Raw genomic sequence first — 23,493 nt, 5'->3', positions numbered from 1 at the left:
TCAGGAACAATCGTTTTATGGTTGTAAACAAAAACCTGTTAATAACCTACTCAGCCTGATTTCTCACTAGATACCAAACTATGATAAGGACCGTTACAGCCTGAGTTGGAAAAACGGTTTTGTTTTATTTTTTACCCTATTACAACTTATTAAATCAAAAGCCTATCCTATGAGGCGCAACCATACTGTCTGACTTGGGAAAATGGCTTTCTTTAATGCGTTTTTTACTTATTACAGCTTATCCAATCGAAAGCCTATGAGGCGCCGCGGTCAAGAATATGACACGGCACGGCACGGTACGTGTATAGCGAAATATGTTGCGCATCTCGCAGTAAACACGTTGAATATCTTCCAGATTAGAGAGTTTTAGATTGCCTTTTTTTTCTCCACGCAAACGGCAAACGTAACCACGTTTTCATAGTTTTCCTGTATTTTACTTTACCTTTTACAAACCTTCTCACCAAGCGCAAATGCTCATTTGTTTTTCTACTGGTTGGACTTTTTTGCGATTCTTTTTCAGTAATTTAAAAGTATTTTTTACTGGTCAACTGACGTTCCACGTTTGCCGTGAACGTAAATCTAAAACTCTCTATTGTTGACATATTGTCGTTTATGCTTTCTTAAAGTGCTTATAAACCTTTACACAATATTTTCAGATAGGGTTAGGGTTTTTACTTTGAGATACGAAAGTTTATATTCCCAATATGTTAATGACTATGACGTAACATAAGGGACTTGAGTTATTTTGTGGCAACTTTTAATATTGAACGCTGGACATTTTTTGAAAACAAATTTGTAAGAACCTTTACGTGAGTCACGAGTAAAAGGGTGATGCTTTTAAAATACTGTATTCCATAACGAGTGCAGTATTGCATACTAAATGATCCCTTATGTTACGTCATAGTCATTAACATATTGGGAATATAAACCTTCGTATCTTAAAGACCCGACATTCAAATGACGAAATATTTTCACAATCAACTATCCACTATCTAAAGAATCAATTCTGAAAATATTGTGCAAAGGCTTATAAGCACTTTAACAGTGTCGCTTTCTACAATAGTTACATACGTTTTAGTCTGTCACGTGGTTCATCTTTAATTACGTACACGCGTGAGACCATTGTTAAACTAATAACTTATTTTTTGTACATTTATATGTTATATTTTCTTGTGCTCTTTGGCACCTACAAGAAGGTCTGATACCAATGTTGCGGTCAATACCAGTAATGGTTTTTAAGAATGGTATTACGTGATCTTTAGATGTTTAGATGTCATTCAAATGACGAAATATTTTCACAATCAACTATCCACTATCTAAAGAATCAATTCTGAAAATATTGTGCAAAGGCTTATAAGCACTTTAACAGTGTCGCTTTCTACAATAGTTATATACGTTTCAGTCTGTCACGTGGTTCTTCTTTAATTACGTACACGTGTGAGACCAGTGCTAAACTAATAACTTATTTTTTGTACATTTGCTATATTTTCTTGTGCTCTTTGGCACCTACAAGAAGTTCTGATACCAAGCTACGGTCAACACCAGTAATGGTTTTTAAGAATGGTGTCACGTGATCTTTAGATGTTTAATTTAAGGCCGGTTGACCTATAAAGGAGTTCTAATATTAATGTTGCGGCCAATACCAGTAATGGTTTTTAACGATCGTGCCACGTGATCTTTAGATGTTTACTTCTAGGTTGACCTACAAGAAGGTCTGATACCAATGTTGCGTTCGATACCAGTAATGGTTTTTAACGATGATATCACGTGATCTTGATGTTTACTTAAAGGTTGACCTACACATAGGTCTGATACCAATGTTGCGTTCGATATCAGTAAAGGTTTTTTAACGATGGTTATCGTGCCACGTGCTCACCACGTTTACATGCAGGGTGACCAACCAGGTGTGATATCAGTATTGCGTTCGATACCAGTAATTGCTCGGTTCTTCTGGTACACGCGTGTATCATTTTTCGAAAGTCAAGGTTTCTCTTTTCTTACCATTAGCGAATGAATTTCCAACCGGATGGATTGGTTCGAATGGTAAGCACCCAAGTTAATGTTGTTTTTTTACGAGTTTTATCTTAAAGATTTGAGTTTTCGTTTATTTTTCACGTGATCAGCCAGACAGTTCCTTGAAGAGTGACCGTTTGTGCAGCTTGTACATTCATTTCATTGTCTTTCCCTGTTACCAACTATTACCAGTGTTGAGGTCAATATGAGTAAAGGTTTTCGTGTGTCATGTGATTGCCTTATGTTCACTTGAACGGTGACTTATACGAGAAGGTCTGATATCAGTGTTGAGGTCAATATGAGTAAAGGTTTTCGTGTGTCACGTGATTGCCTTATGTTTACTTGAACGGTGAACGCTTGTGCAGTTCGTACATTTCATTTTCTTTTCCTTCTACCTGAGAATCTGTACTCTGAGGTGTTATACAGGCTGTTAACGACCGAGTGTCGCTCTGGAATCTTTGGAACACCCACAGTTTACGGTTCCCAGCTCCCTTGCTTCCGTTATCTTTCCCATCATGCCTTGCGACGTGAACAGTCGATCTGAACAGCGTCCGCGCATTCCTGGTCAGCAGTAGATACAAAAAGGGGTTGATCGCGCAGTTAGAGTGTGCCATCCAAAAGAACAGCAGTTTCCAGTGCTCTGGGATACACTTGTATGTTTCATAGTAAAACGCACCGGCAATATGCATGACGTGTACAGGAAGCCAACAAACTGCAAATACCACCGTGATGAATATCAGTTTCTTAATCAGGTTTCTCTTGCGCCGTTGAATGTTACGATAATGTTCGGTGTTCAAGCTGGTGAAACTGCCGTGTTTCCATAACAACCATATGATGTTGGTATACAAGGTTGCCATGAGTAGAAGTGGCAGCGCGTAAAGGATGATCACTTTCAATGTCAACTGGATTCGTAATATCGTTTCCGTTACTTGTGGAAAGCAGTGAAGACCAGCGGGCCCATAGTCCACAACGGTAAATTGAACAAGCTCGTAAAGTGAAATCAACAACGAGTAAATCCAAACAGCTGCGATTAAAAGTCGTACTGTTGCGATGGTAACTGGTTTCCTTAGCAACAGCCTGGCGGCCAGGAAGCGCTCGATAGTTGTGACTGAAAGGGTGGTAATGGAAGCGACTATCGACACCACTGAACCATAATGGACAAACTTACATAAAAATATTGCAAAGGAACCTGAAAACCACAAGGTTCCAACATAGAGGTACGAAACGGCTGTTGGGATAGATATGAACGTCTGCAAAAGGTCAGCAGTAGCCATACTTAGGATAAAATAGTTAAACGTTATTGTGGGTTTGTTTTTACTCTTGATGACGTAGAACACCACGGAGTTACCGATCAATGCAGCGATGAAAACCATGATGTATGCACACGTTAGTCCCGTAAGGGTGGACTTGGTGACGATACCCGTGATACAACCTCCTGATACAGACGAGTAGTTGAATACAGTCCCAGTCGAGTTGGTTTGATTCATTCTGGAAAATTAAGAATAAACGACAAATTAGAAATACATATGATTAGAGATCGCGTGCATTTATCGTGCTCACCTCGACTTGAAAATATATCATCTTTTCGATTCATGGTTACCCAAGCGAAGTTAAGAAAAAGTCTATTATACCTAATGTTTTCAAGTTATAGCCTGATAGTAATGAAAAGTGCCCGGCTTTGTAAACCAAAACATTTAGATTTCAAAACTTATTTGCATCTATCTATGTAAAAACTGTTTATAACCTACTCACCTATGACGATAACTGAACTCAAAATGCGATGTATCTCTTATCTCTTCAGTTTTCTTAATTTCTAAACCTATATTAAAAAGCAAAAATTGTTTTTAGTTTTAAATTTCGTAAAATAGTCTCAATTTTGATCGGTATTTAGCTGTAAACACACTGTCATAAGCAAGGATTTTTTTTTCTTTCAAAATCACTTATATGTGAATAGTGTAGTAGTATGGTTGCAGTACTTTTGTATGTAAAATTTTCTTTTAGGAGATATAAACATTTGAAATATCAATATGCAAATGAGATGACGTAAATTCAAGACTAATTTATTATACAAAAATGCTGTTGTGGAAAGTACTGTTGTTTTTTCATTTGCAAATTATCTTTATGATTGAAATATTTGGCTTTGTACACTTTTAGATTATTTCACTTCAGAACACTTGTCGTAAATCACACTGCAAAATGTAACCCATTCTTGAATTTACGTCATCTCATTTGCATATTGATATTTCAAATGTTTTTATCTCTGAAAAGAGAGGTTCACATACAAAAATACTGCACCCATTCTACTACACTGTTCACATATAAGTGATTTTGATAATAAAATTTTTTCCTTGATATACACTTTAAAATTTTTGTACTCTAAATAGTCTTTCAATTTTGGTCGGCGTTCGGCTATAAACACACTGTCACAACCTTGAGTTGAGTTTAGATTTTTGTATTCCTCTTTCAATTTGTGTTATTCAAAGCCAAATTGAGTTTCCTAATCCTTCCAAATGTATAATTCCTTTTTTCATTTAAAAAAAAAATGTCGATACCACGCTTCGAGTAGGGTTTGCTGGATGCCAGAAATCTTAACTTCTTTCACCCGAAAAAACTCTAAAATGACTTCAATGTCTTTCGTTACGTGTTCGTATATACATAAATTGTAATTTCGTTGATTTAAGAGTAACGAGAAATGATATGTTTGAAATACATAAATGCATTTTTTTTAAAACAGTTTTTCTGCATAATTGCTGAAAAACAGAGAAATTGACCAATTTGACTTTCTTAAAACGTTTATGCTGTATAATAATAATAATAATAATAATAATAATAATAATAATAATAATAATAATAATGATAATAATAATAATAATAAGTATATGTATATGTAATAGGACTCCATGCTGTCCAATTAAGAAATAATTGGACGAGGAAAATTCCGAGTACTGACAAAATTGGATGAGGCCGTAGGCCGAGTGCAATTTGGCAGTCCGAGGAATTTTTCGAGTCTAATTATTTCTTGATTGGGGAGCATGAAATCCCATTACCTATTAATTATATAGCTGCCTAATTAATTCCATATCAACAAGACCTGTACAATTAAGAAAATAATTGGACAGTTACCTATATGGGATTAATGAGATGCTGTATAATAATGATAATAATAATAATAATAATAATAATAAAGAGTGGTGATGACGATTATGATGATAATGATATAATGATGATGACGATGATGATGATGATTATATATACATTTATGTTAATGATACACTTTCGAATTTACATTCAATTTTCCTATTTAGTAGTTGCTCACGCTTTCCTTAGTCAGTTCTTACAGGATAAAATGTACCCTCTCCGGCCTAGCCACCCACCGGGCCCAGGCATTACATAGGAAGCATTTCCTCCGTTTGCAAGACGATTCCTACTGTGATATGCCTGTGGGCTGATAACAGTATGTAATAAGAAATATATAGTCCATTATCTTGCTGTGTTTGGTTGTCTTATGAAGTGTTTATCGATAACTAAGCTCGAGTCATGACTAAGGTCAATGTGACATGTGTTTGATAAGGTTTTCAGGTGTTTCAAAGGTCCAAAGGTTTATTTTTTTCCACACGTACAAAATTACAAGTTTTAAATTAGACATTCAGTAAAAGAAAAGAAAAAAGAAAAAAACAAACAAACAGTCGAAAGGTACAGAAATTACAACCCAAAAGGGTTTAAACAGAAGATTCTTGCTGCACCTTATTTAGTAATTGAGAAAAATTATGGCGGATCAATGATAGACGAATGAGGAGGAGGAGGAGGAGGAGGAGGAAGAAGAAAGACAGAAAGAAAGAAAAAAGATAGACAAAATAAAAAGATTAAAATGAATAAAAATGGCTAAGTTTGAGTAAGTTTAACTCAGCTCAATGTGTCCTGTGTGTAAAGAATGAATTTAAAAAAATGAAATTCAGAAAAAAATAAAGGATGAATGGAGGAAGGAAGGAATGATGGAATGAAAGCAAAAAAAAAAGACGAATGAAAAATCAGTTTGAAAAAACGAAAGAAAGAAAGAAAGAAGAAAGAAAAAAATGGATGAAGTGGACTCAATAATAGTTATGCTGACAATCAAAAATAATAATTTATAAATTCAAAACAGATAGGGAATATTACTTACAAGTACTGTTTACTCCTGAATGAATCTCAAGCTGTCTACAATGACAAGCAAACATGTACCCTTTTACTTCATCAATCACGTTCTTCTCTTATAAACTATTCTATGAAACTCAAGATAGTGTAACTAACGTCTTATACAAGCAGGAAATGTCGGGAATTCGTAGGACAAGTTGTTGACTGATATTAGTCACCGTCAGTTGGGCCATCAAAGACGTGCAGAGACTAGTAACCTACTTAGTATTCAGAAAATAGGTCATAAATATTTGAAGGAATAACGTTGATGGACTGGGTGGATTGAATATTGTGGCCCTAATAAACACACAAGAAAACGCATTCCCAAAAGCCCCAATCTCAATGGATGAGTGGGTGGATGGATGGATGGATGGATGGATGGATAAGATGGATAGATAGACTTTATATGTAAAATTCAACTCGTGAATCGAAAATCCAGAATGCCCCGACCATTTAGTGAGGATTTAAGATGGAGAATGGTATTTCAGCATTTGTTTTATGCCAGAACCTTCGAGGAAACACGTGATATTTCTTTTAGTCTAAATGTCTAAATGTCTAAATGTGTAAATGTCTTTTTTTGGTGGACAACGTTAATGACATTGACTGTGCATATATCCCCAATACCCACTGTAACTTTAACCTTATAAGCTTAACATCACGTTAATTGGTCAACACAACTCATCTAGCTAACCCTGCTTATCAGCTTAGGTAAAAACACTAACTTCAAGTTTCATTTATTTTCTAGAAAAATAAATTAGGATTAGTGTTGAGAACAATTACTTAAAAAAACCAAACAGATTTGTAAGATAAGATCGAGTTTAGCGAAAAGTCGACTAATATTTGCGGCCTCTTGTGTAAATAGTTGGGGGTGAGTCTACCATCCGGCTTCCGCTTAGAGTTTAAAATCAACATCTTTTAAGAACAATGTTAAGAAGCAGCTTTGTCGATCACTCATAAAACTTCCTTTAAATAGATTTGTTTTTTATTTGTATAGATCTGCTTTTGACTTGTAATTGAGACGTTGTTTCATCTTTAAAAAGAAAGATAGTAAAAGTCAACGGAAGCGCGTTTGATCTAAAAAGACACTGCCTAATTTGATCTCCGCCTATCAGTTTAAAGTCGGAGCGATAAGACAGGATTTTCAAAATCTATTGAATCAAGATCTAGAATTAATACTTGTATCTCGCCGGCGCTTTTTCCTTATCTCAGATACGGTAGCTATCTAGCAAAATAGTTTGAACACTCGTTTTCCATAGCATCTGTTGTATAAGATGATCAAAACTAGGAACTTGATAGCAAAGAATTTAATTCGCTAAGTCGTGTACAAATGCGCTCGACAAAGACTCTTTGATGTTACCCCGTTATGCATAATTTATGTAGTACATTTTACTCTAGTCGATTGAAAACATTCAATATCCAGAGAATGATTGAGAATAACAGGTCTTCAGTGTCTCCAAAAAGTCGCCTTTAAGTGATAGTGAATATTGGTAAGAAGATACGATTGACTTCACTAGTGTTTAATTCTTTTCAATAGTAAACTAGTTATCGTATTCATACAGGATCGTGTAAGATTTTTCAGTTTTTTTTGGTATCTTTTTGCAACATTTTCAGTGAAGGGTTGAGTTAACCCCTTCCCTACAGCATATTAAAGTGAGAGAGAGAGAGAGAGAGAGAGAGAGAGAGAGAGAGAGAGAGAGAGAGAGAGAGAGAGAGAGAGAGAGAGAGACTTTTTCTAGGACCTGTTTAAATATTTTTGAATCATTAATCAAAATCTAACTAGAAGACTAACAAATACCTCTAAAATGAAAAAAGCGTTCTCATTGAATCTTTCCTTGCCTCGGTGTTGTTGCTTTTAACTGAGTTTTCTAGTTGTCTAGGTGTTTGTGATCGATAAGAACTAGTCAAAACAAGGATTACTCGAACAGGTTGTTACCATCTGATGATGTCTCCTTGACTTGATTTTCCGACGACTTTGAAAACAAACTTTTTGCATGCTGTTTTATAGATGATTGACTTATCAACCGCGCCGCTGCAAACAACCAGAAGGCATCACTACCCCTAATTCTAGTACCATAGCAACGCGCCGTTAAATAATTCAATAACTTCTGCTTTGAACGATTTGTTCTTTCTTTGAAAGTAACATTCATTACTGACCTCGGAAAACTGCCTATGGACGCCTTCGGGAGGATTTATAGGTTGTTAATTGATAAAACGACACTCAAATCTCTCAGCAAGCTTTAGAAAGTGAAATACAAGTTAAGTTTCAATAACTATAGCTCTTGACCACTTTTAGGTAAAAAGCAAGACCCTGAGAGTTGATATAAATCATTGCATTTGAAATACTTTTGATTTGGATATAAATTGAATGTCCAATCAAATTGACTTTCCCAATGCTCAAACTTTTCTCATCCATTAAAGCTGTTAGATCAAATAACTTTATTATGATAATTCTTGAAAAAAAATAAAATTGGTGTAACACTAAAATATATCATAAAGTATCGAAAAAATTCGCTCCTGCAACAGTACATTCTAAAAGTTGCTTTCCATTGATTATATGTATTAGAAATATAAAACACGCACGTTGATCTCATGTACTGTGATAAAAATACGCTGAGGGTTTCGTCAACTTCTCGAGCTCTCTACAGCTTTCAGCGCATTTATATCACAGTATACAGACTTGAGCGGAGGTTTTATATTATAAAATATACAAAACGTGTGAGTTGAACGTGTTTTTGTCATCTGATATAAACATGTGTTTTCAAGGGTTTTGACCAATCAGAGCGTGTAGTATCTCAAATATTTTATCAGTGTATATATATATTACATGGGTTATATATAACATTTTATATTTATTTATTTATACTTTTCATTTTTGATAACACGCTATATTGATCGTTCAGTTTCAACAAATAAAATCGATCTTTATCTCAATATGCTTTTAAATTTATTATTATTCATTCCATACTATTGGAAAATTCATTGGCTGACAAGGGAATAATTCCACTTCCAATTCTACAAGAAAACCGATATCGCACGAATGGCGAAGCGATGAGTATGATATCGGTCGTTTCGAGTGATATTTTGAGGGTCTAATCCCCAAGTCAAACAATAGATTTTATATGGATATCATAGCGAAGCTGAAAATATTCATTAGTTCTCTTGCTAAATGTCAATCAAAGGGGCATATACTTTATTTTTGTAAATAGATGTCGTTCTTTGCTTTTTTTAATATACACCAACTAGCAAGAACGTTGACATACGATAATAGAACATTAGTGATTTAGTGGGATAGGAATTATATTAAAAAACAAAAGAAGATCACTGAAGCTGAACTTTTTCTTTTGTCTTTTAATGTATTCCTTTCTCACTAAATTACTAATGTTCTATTTTCGTATGTCAACGTTCTTGCAAGTAGGTGTATATAATATTTATTTATTTATTTATTTTCTTATTTATTTAATTATTTATTTGCTTATTTATTTATTTATTTCCTTATTTATTTATTTATTTCCTTATTTAGTTATTTATTTAGTTATTTATATATATATATATATTTATTTATTTATTTAGTTATTTATTTATTTATATATTTATTTATTTATTTATTTCCTTATTTAGTTATTTATTTAGTTATTTATATATATATATATATTTATTTATTTATTTAGTTATTTATTTATTTATATATTTATTTATTTATTTGTTTATTTTAAAATAATATTTTGCATGTTTATTTGGTGTTTTAATGGGAAATAATTAGAACGAAAATTAAGATTTAATGCATAAAATTGAAACCGGGTTCTCTGATTTTTAATGCAAATTCTCGTGAAATACAATTTGGTGTACGTCATCTCTAGCCAATCAGCGTGCGAATTTAAAATGACTTTGACGATCAAATCAAACGTTGATGTTGAACGGACGGGAACTAGTAATTGCGTGTTCCCAAAACGAGATTTTGGATCGTAGGGAAAAAATAATGACATAACATGCACAAGTCTTACATTAAAATTTGCTCAAGGCGTCTTTAAGTCAAAGTAATTATAAGTTAACTTGCGTTAGTAAACCGAATTTGACTCAATATATAATTCATCAATAAAATGGTTCGTTTGAGTTTGTTCGACTATTTGGCGCGTGTTTCAGAGATTTACTCATTGATAAATCATTAGCAATGTTCATTGTAAAAAGTAAATCCGGCAATGAATATATTTTGGTTGTTGATAAGAAGTGTCGGCTGGATGCCGTGGGCGATAGTTTGCAATACGATGAAGACGATCGCTTTATGCCCGTCATTGTTTCTTTCTTTTCTTTCTCTCTCTCTCTCTCTCTTTCTCTCTTTCTCCCCTTTTTGTATGCCTTGTAAGGTGTTATGGATGGGGATACTCGTTTGTCAGTTAACTACTAATTTATAGTTTTAGACGAATTTTCAGTTACTACCAAAACATTTGATTGACGGTCGTTGAAATGCTAGTCGGCGAATGAGACACTGATCAAACTCCGAAGCCTCGCACGTCGACGATAATGGTAGTAACGGTGAATTATTTTACTAGCACTGACCATGAACCCATAAAAAGAAGAAATATCTGTTACCTACTAATTTTAGGTCATTTGACATGAGTTAGCTATTTATTCTTAGGCCATTTGTCGGTTAACTGTTAAACTCCATCCACACCTTCTTGTAACTGCGAAGAGAATGTATATGCACGGTCATGAACCAGAGGCGCATGAATAAAGAACAAGATGTCGATTTTTGTGGAGGGAGGGAAAATAGGCTGGAGAACCTGTAGTGAATAAAACTTTCGTCCAACAACCAGCTGATCCGATAGAAAACTATAGCTAATCCGAATCGAGAAAATTAACAAAACTTACGTGTCACTTTTCGGCTCTTGAAATTATAGATTTCCAGGCCACCAAATGAAGAAAATAACGTTGCTAAATAAGAGGTTGGTAACAGTAAGACAATAACTAATAAGTTTTACTGAAATTACGGAAAAGTTTTTTTTTTCTCGCTGGTCAATTTTCACAGGCTTCAGGACGCATCAGTTTTGCAGAAATTTTAATTTCTCTTTTTTTCGCTTGTAGCTTTCACAGTTGTTGTCCAATCAGAGCTCTCGCATTTTTGACCAATCAGAGCGGTCAGTATCTTTTGGCCAATCAGATCACATACAATTAATTGTCCAATCCTTTCTTGTTTTATATGTCATGAAGTTTTCTGTAATGTAGTAGTAAAAGCTATTCCTGTTCTTTATATATTTTTAGCATTATTATTCGATAAAGATCGATCAAAATTGATCACATTATCAAATTAACATTATCTTGCTTTGAAGAGGACGACACTGAATTTAGACAACAATTAAAAGCAATTACATTACCAAAAAAGTTGTAACACTTCAAACTTAACTGGAAAACGCCAGTTCGTTTGAGAGCCTCATAAAAATAATGATATTTTAACTATTTTTTTAAAAATCTTTAAGCATTTAGGAATTTAGAAATATAAGTAAAGGAAGTATGGATAGCTGTACTTGCCAATTTCTTGAGCACAAGACCCTTACCCGAATCACGTTGTTTCTTACCACAATCTTTTTAAAAGACTTTGTTCATATTCAAATGTTTAAACTCCTTCGAGAATACACAATAGTGAAAATTAGCACAACAAAAAAATCTACCGAAAAGGATTCTGCCAAAGTGTAAGTATACAACGTCATCATGCTTCAGGCCCTTTTCTTAGACTTCCTCAAAGATAAGAAGGTCATTGTCATTGAATATCGCCCCGGGACAGGGAAGGGACAAGCACTTCATTTGACAACTTCACATAGGATCAGAATTTCCGCTATGTCGATCATAAATCGATACATTTTTAAAAATTTAAACACTTTTGTGGGGGGTGAAACCTATTTATTTTGACGTTGTTCCTTTTTGTACGTGTTTGACCCCTCGGCATCTCATAATTCAAAATGGCCGCCGTATCAGTATAAAAGGTTTATTCACTAGTCTCTCTCTTATTAATTTATTCGTGCGGGATTCCTGTGGATTCGGCGGGAAAATTGTACATTGGTCTCCTATAATCGAGACCTCGTTTATGCCCCTGACAAGTTATATAATGCGATACTTTGCTAATTCTTTCTTTCTAATTCTGTTGGTATTCGTGTTGAAACTAACTCTGAGTGAACGACTCTGTAATCAAGGAACACAGCGGTAATTTACGAACTTGATAAAATAATACATTTTTCGTCCGGTAATTGAACATTATTTTCATACAAAAAATGTGCAGAAATTTTCTATTGTTTAGAACACCAATATGCCTTCCTTGTCACTTAAATGAAAACGCTCTATATTATGAAGCAAAAAAAATCCCGCAGTCCGTGGTGTTTTCTCTCCCTTCAGACCACGTGTAATTCACAAGATACTCAAGGGAATGACATGTGGTCTGACTATAGAAAGAAACATTAACGCGTAGCCTTAAACGTCTATTGGGGCTATATGCATTGAATTTAACTTCAGGGGAAAATTAATAGGCAGACACAAAGTCTATAAAAATGAAAAGCTAATCCATTATTAGTTTTTTTAACTTCCAAACACCGAAGGCAAAATGTTTTTAAACTCTAAAAGGCAGACATTGTGGAAGGCTTTTAAAACGACGTTCTCACGTAGGATAAATCAGCTTTAATTTTGCTAAGCCTAAAGCGCATATTTTGCTAGCTTTTTGATAATAATATTAATTGAGCTCCTTATAAAATAATAGTGTAAAACTTGAAATTTTACTTTTAAGATTTAGTTGGTTCATGGTTAACCAACTCATGGCTAGATCAAATTGGAATTTATTTGTCTCGTTTTAGGTTTTGTGTAGGAAAAAAACACAAGAAAACTCAGAAAAAGACATCGAATCAAGGGAGAGACATAACAAACTGTAATTGACGTATGATGTTAAGAAGTCTATAGGAATCAAACCCTAGACTCAAGAGAGGTGAGAGGCAAGTGTAGTACCTCTACAGCACCCTTGATGTCCTTTGATATATAGAAGTATTTTGACTAAATTTCTCAAGTGTGGAGGCTTTGCATCATCACGCGATGTCAGCCACGAGACAAAATAATAAAACCTTCTTTCCTGGGAAACTGAATTCTTTCTCATTTAAATTAGATTACATCAGGTTATTATCACTGCCTCCTGTCATGGCTGCCATCACGTGATGGTGCAAAGCCTCTATTCAAAGGAATAGCTTTAGTACAAAATCAAATAATATCCTTTTTTAGCCCCTAATAATCATTTCTTTAGCTCCTTTGGAACTCGATTATAATCATTTTCAAAATAAATTATTGAATTCCTAATAAATAATACCTAATACTTTCGTTCCGGCACAATATATTTTATAACATCATATATATCTTATCACGTCGTTCTTTGTGAATCCATTTTCCTTCGCGTTTTTAAGCTGTCTTAAATTTCAGTCGAGAACTCCGCTCAAATACTTCTTTTTCCCCCTTCAAACTTCTCGATCGGATTCACTAAACCATTGTTGTTGTTCGATATTAAATTTATAGATTTACTAAGAGATTTAAATCGTTGTCTTACCTTTTGAAGCCTCGTAATATTTCTCGTTTGATTCGCTTCAGAACTGAAATAAAAAAAAAAGAAATAAAGAAAAAAAATATATATATATATCGTGATCTTTAGCCAGACATTTAAAAGGTAGTCAATTGAACTGACATGGTTTGATAGCAACAGGAAGCTAACGATTATTGATTTAGAAGAAAAGAGAGTGAAAAAAAACGACTTGCATTTTGAAAGGGTTTGTAGCTAAAGGCAAAATACCCTGTCTTGATGCATGATAAATTGCATGAATTTTACATCTTACACATCCTCTCTAAACAAAACTAGTAAATTGCTGAAGCTGGCTATAATTAACGGAACCAAACGCTGAGTTTATTTGACAAATATAGTACAGCCTGTTATTCGATCCCCCAAATCAATCGACTATTTTACGAGGTATTTTGTCTAGGAAAACAAAACCCTGTTTTGACGGAATTGACTCGTTCGGAAATGAGTTCAATTTGGGACATCAGATAACAGATAGTACTATTAATAGAATTAGCTATTCTGTGCTCCGTTTGTGAGAAAAATACATTGTCTCCTTTATACGACTCATACGTATACTACAGCTGAAAAAGCGCTGCCATATAAAACCATCGATGAATAGGTCTGGCTTGTCAAAATATTGTTTACCAGTGTGTTAGGAAGAACATTGCCTTGACAATTGGTTTTGTCGATCATTATTCACTTTTTAAGGAATATAAGACGCGCGATCACGTCTCTGTCCTATGATATGAAAGCGGTAGCCAGCCAATCAGAGCGCGCGTTATCTCAAATATTTTATCTAGCCAATCAGCGAACGCGTTTTATTCCCCGCCATATCATCAGGTTCAGTACGACGTTTTGAAGATGGCATATATTATTTCTAGATGTTAGACGAAAAATCAGAAAAACTGGGGCTTAACTTGTTCAAAATATACGAGCTCGACGTAGATTTACAAGGAATTCTTATAGATGTACTAGTGTAGACATACAAATATTTCAGAGATTGAGAAAAAACTGTCGAGGTCGAGGTGGCATTGCAGTGCATTGTGGGAACGGAATACTTCAGTTTCGAGTTCTCTGTTGCTCAGGGTTAGCCTCGATTTTTTGTAGAATATTCATGTGTTCCAGTGAAGGTCTGTTGAATTTCGAAGTGTTTTTATTGTTAAGGCCGTTGGTATTCGAGAAAGTTTTCACACTGATATAAAATGAGTCTGTAATCAAGGAACGAAGCTTATTTTAGGGACTAGAAAGAGCTGTGTAGACGCCATCTTGGAAATATTTTTCCTCGAATGTGGAATGGCTATTACTATGAATAACTGTAAACCTGTATGTAAAAAGAACAACTTGTACTAATAGGCTACGTTGCGCTATATATAACTAGCCCCTTGAATCGTGCAGTTTTGTAAAAATGAACATCAGAAATGAAAAGAGCACCTGAAGTGCACATTAGTAAGCTTTAAGGTGGATTTTCAGCTTATAATATAGCTCAAGTTCAAGTTTATACAAACAATGTAAACTTACATTGAAAATATGCGCCACTGTCCTGCAAATAGTAAAGACTAATCGAGGCAGGTCACTTGAGTGGTTTTAACTTTGATTAATATGATTAACTATACACAAATATATACACAAATATATATAAAACACGAAAATAAAGGGAAAAAACCAAACCGATCGAGGAGAAAAAATGCTATGAGATAAAGTAGATATTGAAGAGGATTTATCAAGGAAGTTTGCAAGAAATGCATTCTTAGTTTGTACATATATTCGTAAGTTAACGGTCAGGTTTTGAAGTTTGAACAAAGAAAGCCGCAAGCTTAAAAGTAAAATCCTAGTACAATAGATCTATCTCGAATTCGCTTGACTGACCACGAAACAATGGTTTGAAGTTGAGACTGAACTTGATTCTTTTATTCATCAAGTTCAACCTCGATTTGAAACCATTGTTTTGTGACCAGTCAAGCGAATTCGGGATAGGTCTATTGCAGTGCAAAAGAAAGAAGACAATTAGCATGGATCTATTTTGGTTTAAGACCTGAGACGGACTAAGGGAGACGTTTTAAAGAATAAGGATTTGGATGGGAAAAGGTATTAGTGGCACTAGTGTTCTTTCTGAAATCAAGTAACTGTCCTCTGTATATTTAATCATTGAGAGATCTCTCTGACAACTATCGCCAAAATAACATTAGGTTTATCGAATCTTATCTTCACTTTAAATCGTAATTATCTTGCAAAGTAGCAAAAGGCCGCTTTTTAGCTCTTTAGCAAGTCTATTCTCCAATACCTCTATTAATACTTCAAATCTTCGTTGCTTTATAATGACTCTCGTAGCAAACTGTCATAAAGGATTAGAGCCTTGAGACCTAAAAGGACAATACTGAAAAATGGTGCTGGATTAAGGAAACTCTTGAATCAGTAATCGGCTGAAACTCATTGTAAGCCTATTAGAGCTATTAGACATTTTATGGGAAATCTCTTGAAAGTAAAAAGGAAACAAACAACTTGGGAAGGAAAAAGAAAAAAAGAAAGAAAATGCTGTCGCTCCTAGCAATGGGTTCTTGATCTGATAATATGCTGGCTCACAGACCCAGTGTGGGATCGAGATGGATGCTCCTAGTAATGGGTTCCTGATCTGGGAATATGCTGGCTCACAGACCCAGTATGGGATCGAGATGGATGCTCCTAGTACTGGGCTCCTGATGTGGGAATATGCTGGATCACAGACCCAGTATGGAAGATGGATGCTCCTAGTACTGGGTTCCTGATCTGGGAATATGCTTGCTCACAGACCCAGTATGGAAGATGGATGCTCCTAGTACTGGGTTCCTGATCTGGGAATATGTTGACTCACAGACCCAGTATGGGAGATGTATGCTCCTAGTAATGGGCTCCTGGTCTGGTAATATGCTGGATCACAGACCCTGTATGGGAGATGTATGCTCCTAGTAATGGGCTCCTGGTCTGGTAATATGCTGGATCACAGACCCAGTATGGGAGATGTATGCTCCTAGTAATGGGCTCCTGATCTGGGTATATGCTGGCTCACAGACCCAGTATGGGAAATGGATGCTCCTAGTAATAAGCTCCTGATCTGGGAATATGCTGGCTCACAGACCCAGTATGGGATCGAGATGGATGCTCCTAGTACTGGGCTCCTGATCTGGGAATATGTTGACTCACAGACCCAGTATGGGAGATGGATGCTCCTAGTAATGGGCTCCTGATCTGGGAATATGTTGACTCTAGGACCCAGTATGGGAGATGGATGCTCCTAGTAATGGGCTCCTGATCTGGGAATATGTTGACTCTCAGACCCAGTATGGGAGATGGATGCTCCTAGTAATGGGCTCCTGATCTGGGAATATGTTGACTCACAGACCCAGTATGGGAGATGGATGCTCCTAGTAATGGGCTCCTGATCTGGGAATATGTTGACTCTCAGACCCAGTATGGGAGATGGATGCTCCTAGTAATGGGCTCCTGATCTGGGAATATGTTGACTCTCAGACCCAGTATGGGAGATGGATGCTCCTAGTAATGGGCTCCTGATCTGGGAATATGTTGACTCACAGACCCAGTATGGGAAATGGATGCTCCTAGTAATGGGCTCCTGATCTGGGAATATGTTGACTCTCAGACCCAGTATGGGAGATGGATGCTCCTAGTAATGGGCTCCTGATCTGGGAATATGTTGACTCTCAGACCCAGTATGGGAGATGGATGCTCCTAGTAATGGGCTCCTGATTTGGGAATATGCTGGCTCACAGACCCAGTATGGGAAATGGATGCTCCTAGTAATGGGCTCCTGATTTGGGAATATGCTGGCTCACAGACCCAGTATGGAAGATGGATGCTCCTAGTAATGGGCTCCTGATCTGGTAATATGCTGTCTCACAGACCCAGTATGGGAAATGGATGCTCCTAGTAATGGGCTCCTGATTTGGGAATATGCTGGCTCACAGACCCAGTATGGGAAATGGATGCTCCTAGTAATGGGCTCCTGATCTGGGAATATGCTGGCTCACAGACCCAGTATGGAAGATGGATGCTCCTAGTAATGGGCTCCTGATGTGGGAATATGCTGGCTCACAGACCCAGTATGGAAGATGGATGCTCCTAGTAATGGGCTCCTGATCTGGGAATATGCTGGCTCACAGACCCAGTATGGGAAATGGATGCTCCTAGTAATGGGCTCCTGATGTGGGAATATGCTGGCTCACAGACCCAGTATGGAAGATGGATGCTCCTAGTAATGGGCTCCTGATCTGGGAATATGTTGGCTCACAGACCCAGTATGGAAGATGGATGCTCCTAGTAATGGGCTCCTGATGTGGGAATATGCTGGCTCACAGACCCAGTATGGAAGATGGATGCTCCTAGTAATGGGCTCCTGATGTGGGAATATGCTGGCTCACAGACCCAGTATGGGAGATGGACGCTCCTAGTAATAAGCTCCTGATCTGAGAATATGCTGGCTTCTATAAACAAACTAAGTATGGGAGATTTATATTATAGCTAAAAGACGTCTGCATTCATGTAAACAATTCATACATACCTTTATTTATTTCTGTGTTAACCAAGTCAGGAAAACAAGATAGCAAACACATAATTTCATTTCCGTTCGAATCTAGATTTCGTGTTTAATCCTTTTATATCTTGCTATAGCAATAATGAAAACGAATCTCCATCATCTAAGTGAACAAGACTAGAAAGAGAGTTGAAACTAATTTGAAATCTTAAAGAATCGGAAATGAACCCCCATTGTGTTTTTTTAATAAATTGTAAAAACTTTTCAGCTCATTATGGATCGAAGGCTATTAAACTATGTGTATATATACCACTAGTGAGCATAATGTGAGCATAATTTTAATAGGATTTAATAGAGGCATTTCTACGAAGGGGTTTTTCATCCACAAAATTCCAATTGGAATGTAGAGTGCAGTTCTTTCATTCATTCGTTCGTTCTTCCTTTCTTCCTTCCTTTCTTTCTTCCTTTCTTCCTTCCTTCTTCCTTCCTTCCTTCCTTCTTCCTTTCTTCCTTTCTTCCTTTCTTCCTTTCTTCCTTTCTTCCTTTCTTCCTTTCTTCCTTTCTTCCTTTCTTCCTTTCTTCCTTTCTTCCTTTCTTCCTTTCTTCCTTTCTTCCTTTCTTCCTTTCTTCCTTTCTTCCTTTCTTCCTTTCTTCCTTTCTTCCTTTCTTTCTTTCTCAAAAAGTTAATGCTGGAAAGTATTCGATGCAATCAAATCGCGTGCCTCCCAGGAGAAAACTCGCACAGAGTTCCAACACTAATAAAACCACATGGATCCACTGATTATTAGAGAAGAAGACAGTTTGTGGCCAATGATATTGACAATAATAAGCTTGTTAAAGACCTTTGAAATAGTGATATTTCAAAATAAACTAGTTTGTTTTATGTTTATTATGGGAGCAAATACTTCGTTGCAATAGATAGACGGCAAATTCTAGAATATATCTACTAATTTCCAAGATATTTAAGCAATTTGTGTGGTAAAGAAAGTTAAAGGAAAGAGTGCATTTAAGGAAACAATCGCACTTAAGAAATACTTGGTTACCCACAGTTTTGGTGCCATTCGTTCTAGATCTGAGGGGAAAACCCTGACTATTTCAAAACTCAATGGCCAAAAATACGCTAAAAATATGCTTTCGTTTTCTTTGAAGAATCAATAAAAATTTTTTGAAACCTTGAAATACGTCGTATATATTTTTTGAAGAATTTTTTTTGTTTTTTGAAAATGGCGCGAAAATGTTATATGTCAGGACGTAAATGAAATACAGTAAATAAGCGTGACATTGTATTTTAATAAGACTGTTTTGAATTGAAATTTAATGAATGATTAATGTGTAAGAGTGACGGGTAAGGACACTACTTTGCATCCTGATATCAGTTCTTTTACTTCAAATAAACATGTATAAACGAGAATGCACATTTGTCGACTCGATAAAAACAAGTTTAATTTTCTTTTAAATTATAAAATCAATGATTTACGTCAATTTTGCATAACAAAAATTCGGGAATTATTGTCGTTTTGAAACAGATTTTTGCAATGAAAAGACGGAGAAGAATGAAAGAAAATTTCAAATCAGTTGTTTATAAACATCAAAGAAAATTGTTCTCCAAAATGACATAATACTATCTAGCAAAACGAAATTTTAATAATCTGTTATGGTTTGGTTTTCCGGTCAATGTTAAAGCATTAGCTAAATAATATTAATATCACACACTATGAAAAAAGATAGCTAGCTGCTCGAAATCTCAAAAAAAAAAAAATGTCGAAAAACATGCTTTTGACTTTTATTTTAAGTTCTATTTTCTTCAAGATTTATCTTGGGAATTCAGAGAATATTTACAAAATTTGAAACTCGGATTATCGAATTCTTTTATTGATATTTCTCACTGACAGGCATCGATATTTAGTCATTAGACAAAACTGGGTTTAAACCTCTTACACTTTTGACAGGTTTTAAATCAGAATTTTTGAGCAAAAAACGACCACTATTTAAATCACAAGATTGTTTATCTGACGGTCAAACGCCTTGGGCGAAACAGAAAATGAGCAAACCAAGATGTCTAAACATTAAACATTTAGCAAAGAGAGTACTTAAATTTTCTGTGATATAAATTCATTTAGGATGTGTTTGCGTCAGAGTATGGCTTTATCATTGCTTTTGGCATAGCTTGTTTTCTTGATTTCTGCTCCACAATTTGGGATAAGACAGAAAATATTTTCCAAATAGTGAAATTTTATCATTGATTAACATGGGTATTTATAATACTTGGTTAGATTTTTTTTGTATGTAGGATGAGAAAGTTGGGATCGGTTTACTTTGAAAGTCTGTTTCATTAGGCACATATTGAAAAAAAATATTTACAAACAAAAAGATTGTTTTGTACTTTGTACTTAACTTATTTTTTTATCCTTATTTACGATAAGGTACTAAGCCAGCTTTTTCCATTTTCCCATTAACTCTTTTTTTAATTGTATTTTCCGGTTTCCCTTCTCCCTTCAACCTTCACCTTCATTCCATTCCTTTGCATTTCTCTTTTTTTTCCTTATTTTTTTATCTTCCAATTTCTTCTCTTCTCTTCTCTTTTCTTCCCCTCTTAACCTCAATAAACTCACCGTAACCGCATCAGTCCATCCAGTAAACCCCAGCTTTTTGTAGACCACCAATTCCGAGCAAATTCCACTCTATTACTAGCGATTGATTACTCTGAACTTTGCTTTATGGTGCAGAAATAATTTGAAAACCTGCCGTGTAATCTCTCGGATTTCTAAATCCAAATCTGTATTTGTATAGCATTAAACAGATTAAGGAATAAGAACGACCTTGACTTCATTTAATGTAAATGGCGCTAACCCTTTTGCTATTAAGATAAGGGTCAAATCATCACATATAGAGGTCCTATACAAAAACAACATTAACCAAGTCTTTTTCTTACCGCTTGGATGTAGATAATTCTACGAATTACGATTTATGAATTGTCCTTTTAGAAATGTTATCTTTACAAAAGTGCAGACTTCAAAACAAGTTTGCCGATGTATAAGATTCAAAGGATTAGAAAAGCATTAAAGGACTTTGAATAAAGGATCAAACTTAGTATTACTAAATCGTGGATTTGAATATTAAAGCTTACCTAATGAAGTGAATTTATCCAGAAGTTTCTGCTACGAGGAGTGTACGTTGAATCGAAAATTGTTCGAATAGGGCCCGTACTGACGAGCGTTTCTGTTACCAACTTCGGTACGAGCTAGGTAACGACTAGAGGCCAGTCTTCAAAATACCTGTTTATCTAACATATATCAAGAGTCATAATATAATCCAACCAATCGAGATCTTTCGTCTGCAACCTGATTGGACGATTCCGATCACCGTCGTCATACTCAGTCGGGTTAGGCCTATTGTAAAAAATTACGTTAAATTAAGTGAAACATGAGGACTAAGTAAAGCTCTATTTTCAAAATAGAGTTTGAATTTTCTAGACATTTCTTCGAGGGGTTCTATTTTTGTTTTGCTTTGTTTTTTCCCCCATCTTGTTCGCAATTCAAGTTTTCTGTTGCGGTTAAATTAAACTCATGTAATAGAGTTTCGACTTATGTTACAAACTGAATATCATCGCCATCAATTAGTGAGAATAATGCAATGATAAAGCCATATTACAATGGTTTCATCTTAAGCTTTTCTCATTCCACAACAATAATTCAAAAGCTGAAAAATTGAAAAATATATTTGGGATTTGGTAGACATGAGTCACATAAATATCTTCGAGGATTTTAAATAGAATACTTGAGATTATTTTCTATTTTTCATTGGTTTGAGGTTATGTTCTTAGTGTACTTTTTTTTACGTTGCAGATGACTAATTGACACTTCTGTTTGCTTAATTCAAGTACAAAATCATTTAGCAACCCAATATATTAACTACTCCTTCAAGTAAAATTGGCAAATTTCTTCCCAGATGCAAAAAAAAGAAAAAAAAAAGAAAAAAAAGAAAGAAAGATCGCCAAGAATGCCGGCTTTTATGTCAATTAACATGTTATTTCAATAGTTACAGGGATTATATTCTTTTATAAAAGCTTTATTTAGAGCTAAAAATATTTGAGAATAAAATCGAAATTCTATAAATGCCATCGGAAAGCCATTTGCATGCTGCAGAAATCAAGAGAACGTCCAGATTAGAATTGTAATATTTAATAAAGTAGAGACAGTCCTTGAAAGATTTGTTCAAAAAATATTCATTGATTTTATTAATTTTGCCAGAGGGGTTATATATATATATCGTGATTTATGTATATATGTATTCACAAGGGCTTGTGTTGAATTGTTTATCTGTATATAGTTTTGAAATAATTGGCAACTAAAAGGAACTGTCAGTAAATAATCTACGAACGAAAATGAGCATCCGACATTTTCATAGCCATATGGCTTTTCTTCTTTCCTCTTCGAATGATAAAGTTGATTTAGAAAGCTTTTTTCCACGCTAATTGGATCGATAATGACTAGAGGAATAAGAATTCATAGAACTGAGGGGGTTTTGTTTTGCTTGAATTTTTTTGATGTAATCCTCTCCCGCGTTCGTTGTGAATGATGCGTTTAAAATGAGCCTCAAGCTCACCAGAACCGATTGAGGTCGTTTAAATGACAACATCTTAGAAAATATCCAATTGAACTACCTGACAAGTACAGGTCAACGAAGACGCCATGTTTAATGTGCTCTTCATTAATCTTTTGAAGACCAGATGGCAAGGATTTGAAATTCTCAGCAAAAAATATACAGTACAAAGCTTTAGCAATAAAAGTATCAATACGACGGGGAAACATATACTCAATGTATAATACAAATCGTTATGTGGTTGAGTTGAAAAGAGTAAAATAATTTCACTTTCAATTTTTACATGTTTTGCTTTTGTTGTTGTTTTGGTGTTCGTACGAATTAGCTAGTGTGAACGTAGTGAAGTAATAGGAATGAGTAAAGCTGTATGGGTTTATGTTTTAGCTGGGAGTAGTTGAATAGCTTGCTCAGGCTGGTTCATTGTTTGGCTGATTGGTGGATTGGATGGATTTGTAGTTTGTTCGGTTATTAGGTTGTTGGGTTATTGGGTTGGTGGATTGGATGGATTTGTGGATTGGTGGGTTGGTGGGTTGGTGGATTGGATGAATTTGTGGGTTGGTGGGTTGGTGGGTTGGCGGATTGGATGGATTTGTGGGTTGGTGGGTTGTTG

General features: G+C 35.2%; 1 protein-coding gene across 3 annotated transcripts; it reads right to left on the bottom strand.

The window, feature by feature from the left end:
• On the bottom strand, positions 1 to 21,516 carry LOC116301380 (RYamide receptor). 3 transcript variants are annotated; one of them, XM_031710429.2, is made up of 4 exons: positions 21,409 to 21,516; positions 13,751 to 13,793; positions 3,766 to 3,832; positions 1 to 3,501 (listed from the first exon to the last, which is right to left on the bottom strand). In XM_031710429.2, the coding sequence occupies exon 4, from the start codon at positions 3,498 to 3,500 to the stop codon at positions 2,352 to 2,354; it is 1,149 nt and encodes a 382-aa protein (XP_031566289.2). In that variant the 5' UTR covers position 3,501; positions 3,766 to 3,832; positions 13,751 to 13,793; positions 21,409 to 21,516; the 3' UTR covers positions 1 to 2,351. The 3 variants fall into 3 exon arrangements, with proteins under 3 accessions (XP_031566289.2, XP_031566292.2, XP_031566286.2); XM_031710432.2 differs by lacking the exons at positions 13,751 to 13,793; positions 21,409 to 21,516 and adding an exon at positions 7,979 to 8,141; XM_031710426.2 differs by lacking the exons at positions 13,751 to 13,793; positions 21,409 to 21,516 and adding an exon at positions 6,173 to 6,798.
• Positions 21,517 to 23,493: the final 1,977 nt, after the last annotated feature.

This window comes from Actinia tenebrosa, unplaced genomic scaffold (assembly GCF_029948245.1).
Source record: "Actinia tenebrosa isolate PJP-AT-01 unplaced genomic scaffold, QUT_ActTen_1.0 PGA_scaffold16__25_contigs__length_10494907, whole genome shotgun sequence".
Classification (NCBI taxonomy): Eukaryota; Metazoa; Cnidaria; class Anthozoa; order Actiniaria; family Actiniidae; genus Actinia; species Actinia tenebrosa.
Note: the sequence above shows the minus strand (reverse complement) of the source record. Positions and strands in the feature narration are given on the sequence as shown.